At 38.9% G+C, this 13485-nt stretch overlaps 1 protein-coding gene across 1 annotated transcript; it reads right to left on the reverse strand.

The window, feature by feature from the left end:
• Positions 1-1976: 1976 nt before the first annotated feature.
• On the reverse strand, positions 1977-7874 carry LOC145224754 (uncharacterized). Its single transcript, XM_080091337.1, has 7 exons — positions 7283-7874; positions 5610-5706; positions 4958-5264; positions 4440-4568; positions 3377-3597; positions 3224-3302; positions 1977-3160 (listed from the first exon to the last, which is right to left on the reverse strand). Exons 2-7 carry the CDS (start codon positions 5678-5680, stop codon positions 2381-2383), a joined length of 1587 nt encoding a protein of 528 aa, XP_079947463.1. The 5' UTR covers positions 5681-5706; positions 7283-7874; the 3' UTR covers positions 1977-2380.
• Positions 7875-13485: the final 5611 nt, after the last annotated feature.

Raw genomic sequence — 13485 nt, forward strand, 5'->3', positions numbered from 1 at the left:
TTTTGTAATTTGTTTAAAAAGCACACTGTGCAGAAAGTGAAGACACTTTTATTGGCAGATTTGATTTATTTTTTAGATCCCCTCTTAATTAATCCTTTGGATTGCTTGGTAGACCTTTTTAGAAATAAGCTTTTTGGCAAAAGTGAACGACAATGAAGAAATAAATCCACAACACAGGAAATCCATTAAAGAAATCAGCTGACCCTGTGGTTGCATGGTGAAGAACGTGTCCACAATTTTGCTTACTTTTGTAAACTAATTTTTAGCCTTGAACAAAACATAACCTTCTAAATACTCTTATTCCATGTTATTTATCATTGCAATTTGACTTGTTTTTCTGCACCAGTTTTCTTGGAGTTTATGATTGGTAGTTATGATGTTTAGAATTGTTTTAGCGCCTTTAATTTTTCTTCAAATAAACTTTTTGCTTTGCAGCACTCTTTTGCATATTCTTTCATGAGAAAGGTCTGATCTTGAACTTTCCGTAATGTCTAATCCGTTTTTTTTATCAAAAATCTACCCTATGTTGACAGTTTAAAATGAGTAACTTTGGAAAGAATATGCTGGTCTTCGTTCATGCTTGACGTTTTGTCTGTCTAGAGTTCCTGGTCGGGATCAAAGTCCTTAAACATCAGTTCATCCTTTATGCATCCTTTAATATGTGAGGTAAAACCACGCTAAAATCAGTTCAACGGGTTCAAAGAAGGACTAAAAAAATAAAACCTACATTAAATACTCTCCAACAGCACAATAGCAACCAAACGTAGAAATATTACACACAAAAGATGCATAAACCGACCACACACGATCGGTTTTGTCGTTTGTTTGCTCCTAAAGCAACCAAATCAATGCAAGCATCCGACAAGCGTGCAGAGTTAATCAGGCGTGACGGAAACAATAGCTGGACTACCATGTTAGTATATTAAGTGCAGGGCAAAAATAGGCCAAAGCATACGTGGCATTTAATGAATTCTAAATTTCGCCAAACGTGTGAATTGAGGTAACAAAATCTTAGATAACAAACCTTTATCTTTCTGTACGAACATACTACACAGGACAGTCTTTGGCCATAGAATTTACATACCTTATTCTGAAAGCGCATGTAAGTCTATGCTTTGACGTAAGTAGGACTGGAATACGATCATAATTTTTCTCATAAATACAAAGAAATACTTTCGGAGAAAATAAGTGTTTTGCATCAATGCATTTCTCTGTTTTTCATAAATATAATACGGTGTCGCTGCAGTTTTGTGCCATCCACTGTTATGTGCTCCAAGACTCCAATATTGCGCAGCTATTTCCAACTTTGGTGAGTGTTTTAGAGCAGTGGTTCTCAAACTGTGGTACGCATACCCAGGGTGACCGCTAAGTAGTTTTAAGAGACCGCAAGTGTTTCATTTAAATACCAAAAACTGTAGTTGTAGTTCCAAGTCCAAATTTTGGGAAACCGCTGGAGAAATTTGAACACCTTAAAAAAAACACTGCGCATACCACTGGTGGTACGCCGGAACTTTTCAGCTGGTACGCGAGTAACTTTCTGCTAAACCTAATTTAAGTTCGATCTAAAATTGCAACTGAACTGACCCAGCTGATCAACCCTGGTTTGGGCGAAACTCGTGTTTGGGACAGTCTTTTAAAATTTCTAAATATGCTATCCACGTTGAGAAAATGGACAGTTTCTTGGTCTATCCATTCAAACAGAGGTTTGGGTGGTACGCAGCGATAGAAAAAGTATAGTCAGGTGGTACGCGATCCGTACAAGATTGAGAACCACTGTTTTAGGGCAATCGTGTTGCTATGCTTTCTTTCAACGAGCAAAATAAACTGGACTATACACTAAATATATTGTTTCTATGGAGCAACAAAACGCATACCCGCAATGCCTGCGAAAACCTAGATTTCATTCGCAAAGATAGTAGAAATATTTTTTAATAATACAGGGATCAGAAACCTAAAAACGGGATTTCCAAAATTAATAAAAAGTGCGTGTTCCTTTATTTTAAAAGCACAATGTAAGTTGCAGGTTGTAATAAATAATTGCAATAACACAAAGATAAAAAAGGGCAATGCGAAAACTTTATGTCAAAATTTGAAGATTTTAGAACTAGGTGTTGGTTTCGAACCATTGTACGCCAGACACATTGAAGGCGTAATACAGAATCAGCCGGTCACCAAGCATTCCCAAATGACAAGGCATAGACTCCAACCCACGACATGAGCTTTACCGCGACTCGCCCTCTGCCAACTGAGCGACGCAGGCTCAGCGGTGAACCAGCCAAAAGTCGAACCACAGGCTTCAAACCATATCCCTGTATTACGTCATAACCCATTTTGTGACGTATGTAACGTACATTTGTCGCAAACCCTTCAAATTGTGTTTTCATGTTTTTCTCCATTCCAAACTTCCCGCTAAAACTTCGTCTACATCCGGGATATTTTTCACTGCTTTTGTCATATCCGGCATGGACGCAAAGTGCTTAAGTGCAAGGAGCTGTGACGGCTCCCGCTTCAACGCTTTAAGCGATGACGTAGACGTTAACGAACCGATGACGCTTACATCGTCATCAGTCAGTAGTGATGACGACAGCGATGACGTCATATGTTGTTTATTTAGGGGACTTCCCGACATTAAAAACTCGGCTGAGGCTAGAGAGAGCGCGGATGCCGATAAAAAACCTTCCCCGGATCCGTCTTTCAGTTTCTCGATTGTGATTGGTCGGTTTTCACTTGAGTGATCACGTGGGTCCCAACCGTATTCTGAAAGCAAGTTCGAATTTGCCGATTGTCTAAACTCGCTCGCGCGTATGACGTCACGGTCAATTACGTCATCATCCTCTTCGAACTGAGTGATGACGTTATCCATGTAATCCATTACTTCTTCACAATCGCTGCGCGTTTTGATTGTGACGTCATTAGTTTCTATGCTCGACACATTGTCTACGTCATCATCATATGACACGTCACTGTTGTGTTCCGACATTTCATCATCTTCAAATACGTCATCAACTTCTTCCTCGCGAATCACAGACAGATTGGAAAGGGGCGGAGCCATTCGTCGACCGTGTTGCTGTCTTCTGATTGGTTGACCCCCCGCTTGATTGACAACCACAGTCCGTGGTGAAGTCATGTTGTTTCCCCGGTTGATTGACTCGTATTGGATCTGTGTGACGTAACAATGTTAGTCGAACACTTGTATTGTTTCACTGATATTAACTCCACTTACGTCGTTGGCTTCCACGGAACTGCTGTGCGTTCTGTCACGAGAGTGCCCTAGAGGGGCGAATTTCACTGTTCGCGACAATCTGCAATTGTGACGTAACCATGAATAACTATTGCTTGATTTATGTCATAATGACATATTCAACGCATGACTGACCTCGTTCCAGCGAATCCGAGCAGCGCTACCATAACAACACCAGCCACCGAGAATGCTATGATTTTAGTTGATGCCGTCAAACCGTCTTCTTGTTGTGGGTTTTCGGGGCCGGGGTTGCTAGGGTTAATCCCCCCACCTCCTGCTCCACCCCCTGCCCCGCCCCCAACAGACAATCTACCGCGTATATAAATCACCCTAGTGCAATTCTCGTGAACTTGGATCTGCAAAAAAATAGATTCTATTTAAATAAGGAACTGAAGATGTCAAAAACCAAAGCCTTAACTGGCACATAATTTGTTTGTAGTGAATAACATCGTAGTGCCTGTTGCTCGTGTTAATATAGTGCAAAGTTTTTTGAAAATAGTTACCAGTGCAATTACTAGACAACAACTGTCTAAAAGTGTTGGCTTTGATTAAAGTATTTTTTAGCAGAAATGTACTGCATAGAATCTGAAGGGAAATACCTAGAAAATTTACTAAACAAACGATGTTTTTTAAAAAAAATTCTAGGTAAATGTTCTGCATACAAGTTCTCTGGAACAGTGGTTGGATTCAGCCGGTTCGCACCGGTTCAATAGAACCGTCCCACGAAACTTTATGAGATCAGCAAACCGGTTAGCATTACTGGTTACTGTCAATGGACTTTTTGTAACAGAACCGTCTGAAAAATATGACTTTTGTGACAAAACCAGCTGACCAAAAATTTGAATCCCACCACTGTCCGGAAGTACTTTAGTTGCTTAATTCAGTGGTTCTCAAACTTTTTTTGTTGCGACGCCTCTGGAAAGTTTTCTAATCTTGCGACGCACGAAACTTATTATTAAAGTTGTGTTTAATGATATAACCACAAAACGATAACGAAACTATTCCGCGACGACCTTGGAAAATTGAAACGACTCACCAGGGCGTCGCGACGCACAGTTTGAGAACTACTGGTTTAAGTAGAAGTAAACCACCCAGAAACCTGATTAAAAAGGCAATATTTCTATCAAATATAGAAATATTAGTAAAGGTGATTATACGTGATCCTGATAGAGTTAGAAAACATTTTTTGTTTGATTACCTTTGAGCTGTCACATTTTCTCGTTCTGTAAAAACCGCTGGTGCCGTTTTTATAAATCATCGGACCGTGACGACACGTAACATTTTTGCACCAGGGAACTCTAACCACCGAAGACCACGAACCGCATAACTAAAAAAAGTGGCTTAAGTGATTAACAAGAAGTAATTGTCTACTTTTCTAGTAGAAATGGTCTTTAAAAAGTAATTTTGAAATTCGGACAGTTAATTTTTCATTTAAAGTTGAACACAAGCAAGATATTTTTCCAAGAGAGTAAAACTTAAGAAACACTATACACAGACTTGAAATGTAATTTGAATAAAAGCATAACTGCCAGAGTACTTGTGTGCATAGGATACATCTTAGTGCACAATTTTGAACAATCGCTGTTGTCATTATCAGCGCAAGTTGACTGTGCTTAAAACGGGGATTTGAAAGCACGAAGGAACATGCTCTTTGGCGGTTGCCACGATACCACGTAAACAAATATATCAACGTCCCAACAAAGTGTTCGTGCTTACATTTTGCGTTTCACAGCTCACAGTTCGGACACTTCCGGTTCCGCATTCCAAGTCGGGCGCTAATTTTCCCACGCTGCCGACCTTCGCCTCGCACTTGCGTTTCTGCTGCAGCCCACTAGCGGAACATACGGGGTCGCCAGGCCATAGGAGGGCGGCCGAGGAGTTGCACGTGACCACCACTTGCGGTTGCCATGACGACCAAGCGTACGTAGTGGACGATGATGAACTCAGTGGGGACCTGGGTAACGTATTCGTGTTCGTTTGGTTGGTGGAGTTCGATACTGCTCCGATTTGTACTCCATGGTCACTGAAATGAATTCAAAGTTCTTTGTTTGCTGACTTCAATCAAATATCCTTATTTATGTAAGCAATGCAAGCTTCCTGTACGCTGCTTAACGTTCAAAAAATATCGCACATTATTTTTGTAAAACGAAGTAAAAGGGGGCGAAAAGTATTTTAACCTGCTTTATATAGCTCCAGTAATTGGCACAAGAAATTTACCAATTGTATGTAGATTTCATGTAGATTAAAAACAGAATATTACCACCATAAGTTTTGGTAGAAGCACAAAAAGTCAACGCAAAATCGCAGAAAAAACTTTTCAGCAAACTTAAAATTATTCAAATTTTAAAGATTTTTAAAGAAAAATCACCTGATACTTTTGCTCCAACTTCGTCCCAGAAAAAGTGTAACAAACAATAACAAAGTAATCAATGACATCATAGCGAAATATTTACATGATTTAGCGCCTGTAAAAGAAAAAAAACAGTTAGTGACGTCAAACACACTACTTCGGCTCTTGCGTGGGCAGGAGGACAAACGACGAGTTCTACAACCCACTTATACGAAACAGGATGCAGTGTGACGTCATAAATGATTGACACAAGTAAGTTGCGGGAGGTTGTACGCATGCCGTGCAATTCATAAAATTTGATGACAGGCAAGGAAATGATGTGCCAATGTAAAAATATAAAAATCTGTCTGGTATAAAAATTTATAAAATGTAAACAAACTTGCCATACACTTAACTTATTTATATCTGGGAATTGTATTTGTTGCTTAGATGCGCTGCTTCATTTGGGGCATATTTAAATTCCCTAGTCGAGTGATAAAAAAGCTCACACAGGTGATGACATATTATCTTGAACTATTTTGCATCATGGCGATTGGTATTAAACCTTACTGAATTTGCTAATGTGTCTTCTAGTGATGGGACGGGTACTCGGTACTCGGTATCGAACGATTTCAGTGGTATCGATACTCGTAGTCGGTATCGAAATATTTTGTCTCAGTTTTCGATACGTGCGAGTACCGAAGGCCGATGTACACCATAAGAATACGGGCAACTTTATGCCAATATTTGCTTATACATATGGTACTCGTACTCGGTATCGGTACTCGCTTCAAAACCTGGTATCGTCCCATCACTAGTGTCTTCACATGACACAATTTAGTGTCTTATGATAAACCCTATAAAGCGAGTCCCTGCCACATAACGATTGTAGTAACGGTGTAGGTGTGGATCTTAACTTTAATCAGTTCGTCTACAGCAGTGGATTTCAACCTTATACTGATTGCGTACCGCCTAATTTTTCTAACGCTGCCAATCACCTAAACCTAAACCCTGTTTGGATTAGTAGGCCAAGACATAGGCGCATTCTTCGTAAGATAACATTTTTCTAAAAACATCAAGGTTAGCAATTCCAAAAAAATGTCCCTGACACGAGTTTCGTCCAAAACCAGGGCTGATCAGTTGGGTCAGTTAACTACAGCAGAAAGCTACCAACGTACTACCTTAAAATCTCAGTGGTGTGCGAACCACTGGTTGAAAACCACTAGTCAAACCTGTACAGCACCTGTACAAATTTTACATCCAGATTGAATTGAAAAGCTAGGTAAAGTAACGCACATCTCAGTCTGACAAGAAAAGTCCCTAGGGATTTCAAGACATCCCAGGGGAAATAAAAATTATGCAAATTGACCGCTAGGTGTCCGCACATGTGTCACATCACTTTACAAATCGCTCCTTACAAACTACGCGACAACGTTGTTATAAGATGCCAAATTGTGGTAACATTATAACTTGCCAAGGATTGGCTTTTAATCTTTCGTTTGAGTTTGGTGAAGTAAACTACATCTGCGAATTGGCAGTAAAAATAATTACTTCAATCTATAATAATAGCAACAAAACGCTGTTATAAGTTAAATGCCTCAAAAAAGTAATTATCGATTTTAAATTAATGCTGATAACATACAGATAAAATGTGGCATTGATGTCGTTAAGTGGTAAAACAAAATCAAGAGGAAATTATACATCCCACAAACCAATACGTCCATGGTGGCGTTTCACTTAAAGATGGCGTCAGAGGTGAATAAGCATGTCACAAAAAACAACAATATTCCACTGTTTGTCACAATCACAATGTTATCCCTATGAAAGCGACCTGAATAGGAAGTTGAAAAGTTGGTACAAACAGCACATTTGCTAGTAGAGCGTTATTAAGTTAATATATTATGCCTGGCAGCAAAAGTTTGTGTAAAGCTGACACATTTAATCCACAAAATCGTAAAGAACAGTGGTGGGATTCAAAATTTTTGTCACCCGGTTCTATCACAAAAGCAGTGTTGGATTAAGGGTCTGCTGGCCTGTAGGCGCAGTGTATAAGTGGCCCGAAAATCAGGATTGTCAACTAAAAAATTAGAATTATCAGTGTTGCCTGATTTTAAAGTGGCCTGGATTTTTGACTGGCCTGTAGGCACGTGCTGCCTACTTTGCCTGGTTAATCCGGCACTGCACAAAAGTCACATTTTTCAGCCGGTTCTGTTACAAACAGTCCATTGACAGTAACCAGTAATGCTAACCGGTTTGCTGATCTCATAAAATTTCGTGAAACGGTTCTATAGAACCAGTGCCAACCGACTGAATTCCACTACTGCCTAAGAACAATATTAACCAACCATTGCTAAAAATGACGCCATTTATATTTTTGCTCCGATCATTTGGGGCATTCCGCGATAAACAAAACGTAAAAAATTAATCGCTTTTTATCTAAAGTTTTACCTAGTCATATCCCACAATAAACGGTGACCTATTTACGTCACTTGTTTACCTGGGCGTAAAAAGCGCGCGAACCGGAAGTCATTTGCGTCTATCGGTTCGGTAAAAGTTATCTGCACTGGGGTGTTGCGCACAAATACGTGACCGGTAGTTGGCCGCGCGCCAGGAAGACAAAGTCCGATCGAAGCATAAACATTGTAAAATCACGTGACACACACGTCATAAGGGCGCGCGCGTTTATTGGGGCAGGAGGATGACGCAACCTTGCAACTTCCGCTTTTTTGCCCTCCCAGTAATATGAACATTATGACGCAACACTCTTTTAGAACAAAGTTAAAATCGTTTTTATCAATCTTTTACGTGACTCATGTGGATATAAACAGGTGCACAACTGATGTGGCCCTTCATATCACTGATGATGGAATGAGCATTTGCCGAAACGTTTGAAATTAAAGCACATCGCTTTTTACATCTATTTGTGCCATTATTTTAAGGAAGACGCATCAACCTGCATTGAGCTTTAATCTTATGAAACGATTCTAGCTGTTGCAATTATCATATGAACCGATTGTAGTTGTCGCAATAATCATATGAAGCGACAACATTAGTTGCAAGCGATGGCGTTTTTTTTCTGCGACCTAACTAAAATCACTTGTAGGTGTGTTTGATTCGCTACAAAATAGGCCGTGGTCTAAAAAGTTGCCCATCCCTGTGGCTCTGTGTTGAAGAATGATCAAAACGCACCAATAGTGATATCAACCCACTGAAAGTGGTTTAACCTTTTGCACCCAAACCCCTATTATAACGTCATAACACGATTAAATAATAGCGCCATTGACGTCATATAGTTAGTAGATTAATAGAAGCCATTCGGTTTTTCAACACAGACACGATATTCAAACAATATGATGGCACAACTTGCTTAGAAAAAGAATTTCTGTGTTGCGGTAAAGTGGTAATTTTACCGTCTAAGTTCGCCTAATATACTTTAACACATTGGTTTTATTGTGAACTATGATCTCAAAACATAAATCACAAACAAAACTGCTGCAAGTATTTTCTAACTTTATCATAGCAATGTGCGTTACTACTTTTCATACAACGCAAAGTGTCATATTACTTAATTAACCTACAGTTCGTTGCACCTCAGTTTCTATGTGGGATATAACCAGTGATGGGGTTAAAATTTTTCAAACCGGTTGAATCGCAAAATCCGGTTGAATCGCAAAAGTCATATTTTTCAGCCGGTTCTGTCACAAAAAGTCGATTGACAGTCCCCAGTAATGCTAACCGGTTCGCTGATCTCATAAAATTTCGTGAGTCGGTTCTGTAGAATCGGTGCGAACCGGCTGAATCCCACCACTGGATATAACTAGGTAAAACTTTAGTATTCTTTCATACAGGTCTTCGGGCCATCTGACAAAAATATAGCAAATGACAAGAGATAAGTTAAGTGACAAAAACATTCAATGTAGCATAACTACTTCACGGCAAAGTAAATTATAAACATAATATATTAACAACTTAATATATTTACTATTCAGTGATACTGATGTTTATTTTGTTGTAAACATTTTGAAATGAAATCCACACTAAATACATAAAAGGCTGTCAAATTTACTTCAGAATACTTTTCGACACATCTTGGGCCAGTCACTTTTGACACGACGTACGAAATAAATTCACAACTAGAGGAACAAAAAGGGCTTAGAAACACCGCCTTGCAACAAGCGATTGGGTTTCAAAACATTTGACAGCAGTTGTATGAAGTGATATACGATTAGTTGGATAAAACGTCAATTGTTGATGCTCTGTCTGCGAGCTGTAGACTTCCTGTGTGCTGTAGTGAGCTGTTCACGCTATAATCTGAAACCCATCGACTGGTAACGCCTGCTAAGTTCCTATTAATCCTGTGCATTATGTGCAAACACAAGCCATTGTCTTGCACAGTAGACAGTTTAAGGCCTGGCTTTATGATGAAACAATCAGTTTTAAACATACTCATCCAGCATGTTGTATGAAAATATAACGTGTTATCAAACTTGCAAAACAGATCAAATTGTAAATGTGTCCACCATGTCTTTTCATGATAATTACAACTATACCAAAAACCAAAGCAGTTTCATGTAAATCAATTCTAAACCGCACAAGCTCTGCCTAACAAGTTTCAAATGCATATGAAACTACAAACAGTTTTAAAATGGACAAAAAATCACCAAAATCGGCATTGACAACTATCGGACCACGAAACAAGCTTTACAAATGTCTGACCAGTGGTGAACTGCACTGAACATTGCAAATTAACATAAAATAACATAACTGACTTAACTAAAATATACGAGTAACAACTGAAACAGATTTCCAGCTGTTAAACGACCATGCATGTCAACAACTACAAACTATCGAACTGTTGCAATTAATCAATGCTTTATGGTTAATATGGCAAACTAAAATCGATATACCTGTCCAATACACCTGTGGACACCAGCGCCTTCTGCAAATGCGTCCTAATTGTAAAAAGAATGTTCATTAATTCTCTGTCAAACGCAATATGTTTAAAACTGACCAAGGACCATAGTCACAAACTAAGAGTAAAACGGACCCTAGCAACAGACATAAAAAGTAGCTTACTCAAACATAGGGAGCCGTATGTAGCAAATACATATGTGTCATCTTTACTAAATAACACTAGCTCTCTGGCAGTTTTGGTTTAGCTCAGTTCTAAGTAAAAATTTGACAATCATACTCGTTTAGTGCAATAACGCTAATCATAAGTTCATGTGCTGTATAAACTGCTCATAATAATACTGTTTCAAGCTCTAAACAACTCTTGCCAATAAGCCGACTTGGATTGACCAACTAACTTTCGAAACAATGATGGTGTTTCACATTTATTGACCCGTGCTTTATGACACCACACAAATGTCTAAGTTGCGTCATAATGCACATAAAGTTGTGGGCCACCTATCTGGTGTTGCTTAGTCTGTATGAGTTGAGGCAGATGCTCGCCTCTTTGCGTCACTTCCTATGCTACATCCGGGTTCTCGCGCCTTTTTCGCAAACAGCCACAATATAAAAACAAACAAGCTATTTCACCAGCAAGCCGAACCCCGTACCTGTTGATGACCTCATAGTGCTGCTGTGAAAATCACCTGTGACGCACATAACGGGTGCATTGTGACCGAATATAGAGCGTTTACGCTTGAGAGGATCTTTCACGCATTGATCATTTGGTGATTAATTTGCGCCTAAATTGTTCACTAAAGTAAACAAAATATTATGGTATGTCGTTGTGATAAATGTTTCTACAGCACGAAATAACAGTAAATATTTAAATTGTTGGATTTTCATCACATATAAATAACAGACGCCATGCCCATTAAAGTCTAGATTTTTCTAGTCTACGGACCTGGATTATTTTGATTAACTTAACATTAATTTACGTATTGACAGATTTTAACATGCTTTGTAAAGATGTAAGCTTTTCTATATATTGCTATATATTTGTTCAACAAAGGCTAAAATTTGGAGCAGCACCCCTACAATTTTTAGGCACGAGCCGCCACTGGTAAAGAAATACTTTTTTCTGGTCCAGAAATAATTTAAAATATCACAAAACAAACGCTACTTGAGTTCGATTCGCCACCCTGTCGTAATTCTATTGTTATGTTTTGTATTAGTAAGCAGCATCCTTCACGGATTTCTGAATGAGTTTATTTTAGTAGAGGTGACACACTTCTATTGTCATTTTTTAAACGTTAAAACCCAGTTGTCATTTCCATGTGATTCACGATGAACACATAGGCCAGTCGCAATGTTCGGTTTTCTGCGCTAGTCTCCTGTAGCCCCACCTAGCGGGAAGCTTTGTAATTGTTTTATTCTGTGATGGTACTAACATAAGAACTCAAATCAGAAATTGTTTGCTAATTTCCGATAAGTGGCGTAAAGAGCCAAGTTGTTTGAATTAACAGTGATGCTGGAACAAGGGCAGGAACTAAATTTAACATGAGGAACTAAGTTTAGAATTTGGTTTTTGTTAATATTATTATAAAACCTCACCTTAACCCTGATAGCCCTAACCGTCAGAATTTTTACACAGTTTTTTTTACGGGGTTTGAACCCAGGACACTCCCGGGGACGAATCCCGATCAGGGTTTTTTATGTCTGTATATATGTCAGGCGCACCAGACCATTCGGCCAAGTTCCTGCCCATTTTTTTAAATATTTGCAAAAGCTCATTGCGCCATCTATCGGTATTAAGCAAACTCCGTGTAATGTGAGTTCTTATATGTTAGTAGATTTTCCAGTACGGGTGGGCAACCATTTGAACGCAAATTACTAATTTGTTTGCAGTGTTCAAGTAGTAATGGCTTCGCGTGCCAACATTTTGTGTGTAATAGTAATAGATTTGTGTTTGATAAGAACAAAGACTATCACACTATAGCAAACTATAAAAGCTGTGTATTTTTTTAAATTGAATTAAAAAGTACTTAAATGTAAACTCCAAAGGGGTTGCCGACACTTGGTGTAACTTTTCCGAATCTCGGTAACTCCCAATTTCTTTAAAAACTACCCAAATATTTTTAACATTTCATTTTGTAAATGACCAACGAATATGCCTAATTATTACTTTCAATGTAGATTTATGTTCAAGACGATTCGTTTTAATTGCGGGAAACGAAAAAGGCTACAAATCAGTAAAGCCCTCCAACATCTCGTTTTCAACGGTAGATACTTTAACACCAAAAACGAGCGGCACTGGAGTCCGGTTGACTTGAGGTCAAATGGCAAATAGTTTTTATTATAATTCAATTTTTTATCTTTTTTTCCTGCCGACTCGTAGAAATGCCGGCGGTTAGGGCTATTCGGGTCAGGTGAAGGTTTAAAATCATAAATAACGTTCAAAACAAGCATTTTCAAATATTTGACCTGACGTTAGCCTACCTTCTTGACCTAAAGTGAACCAGACTCCTTGCAATGCCGCTAGTTTTTGGTGTTAAAGTATCTACCGTTTTCAACAAGTGAACATAGACAATGTAGGTCCACTTCCACCTTGTGGCGGGTATAGGTATTTACTGACCGCCGTCGACCGTTTTACCCGCGGGCCCGAAGCCATACCCATAGAAGATGCTACACTGCAGTATTACTTAAGTGTTTAAACAAAATGCGTGTTGTTTTACTTTGTGTTAAATAACTAGAAAGCAGCTTTACCCTTTTCTATGTTTGTCCAAATCACGTAAAGCTAAGGTTCTTAATATTAGTTTATGCAGTGTTTGAGCATGATAGCTAAAAAGTCGAATAAAGCACTAACACGCCTGTTTTCCTTGCAGCAAAACTCACTTGATGATCTTAAAAGCGCAGCGAGTTCGCGTGACGTCACACACGATTCGTTCAACTCGACTAAATTTATTCGATAAAACCGCCGAATATTCGGTTTCAGCCCGAAGTAAATTAGCCGCTTCAGGGCTTT

Source organism: Phallusia mammillata, chromosome 4, assembly GCF_965637545.1.
Source record: "Phallusia mammillata chromosome 4, kaPhaMamm4.hap1.1, whole genome shotgun sequence".
NCBI lineage: Eukaryota > Metazoa > Chordata > Ascidiacea > Phlebobranchia > Ascidiidae > Phallusia > Phallusia mammillata.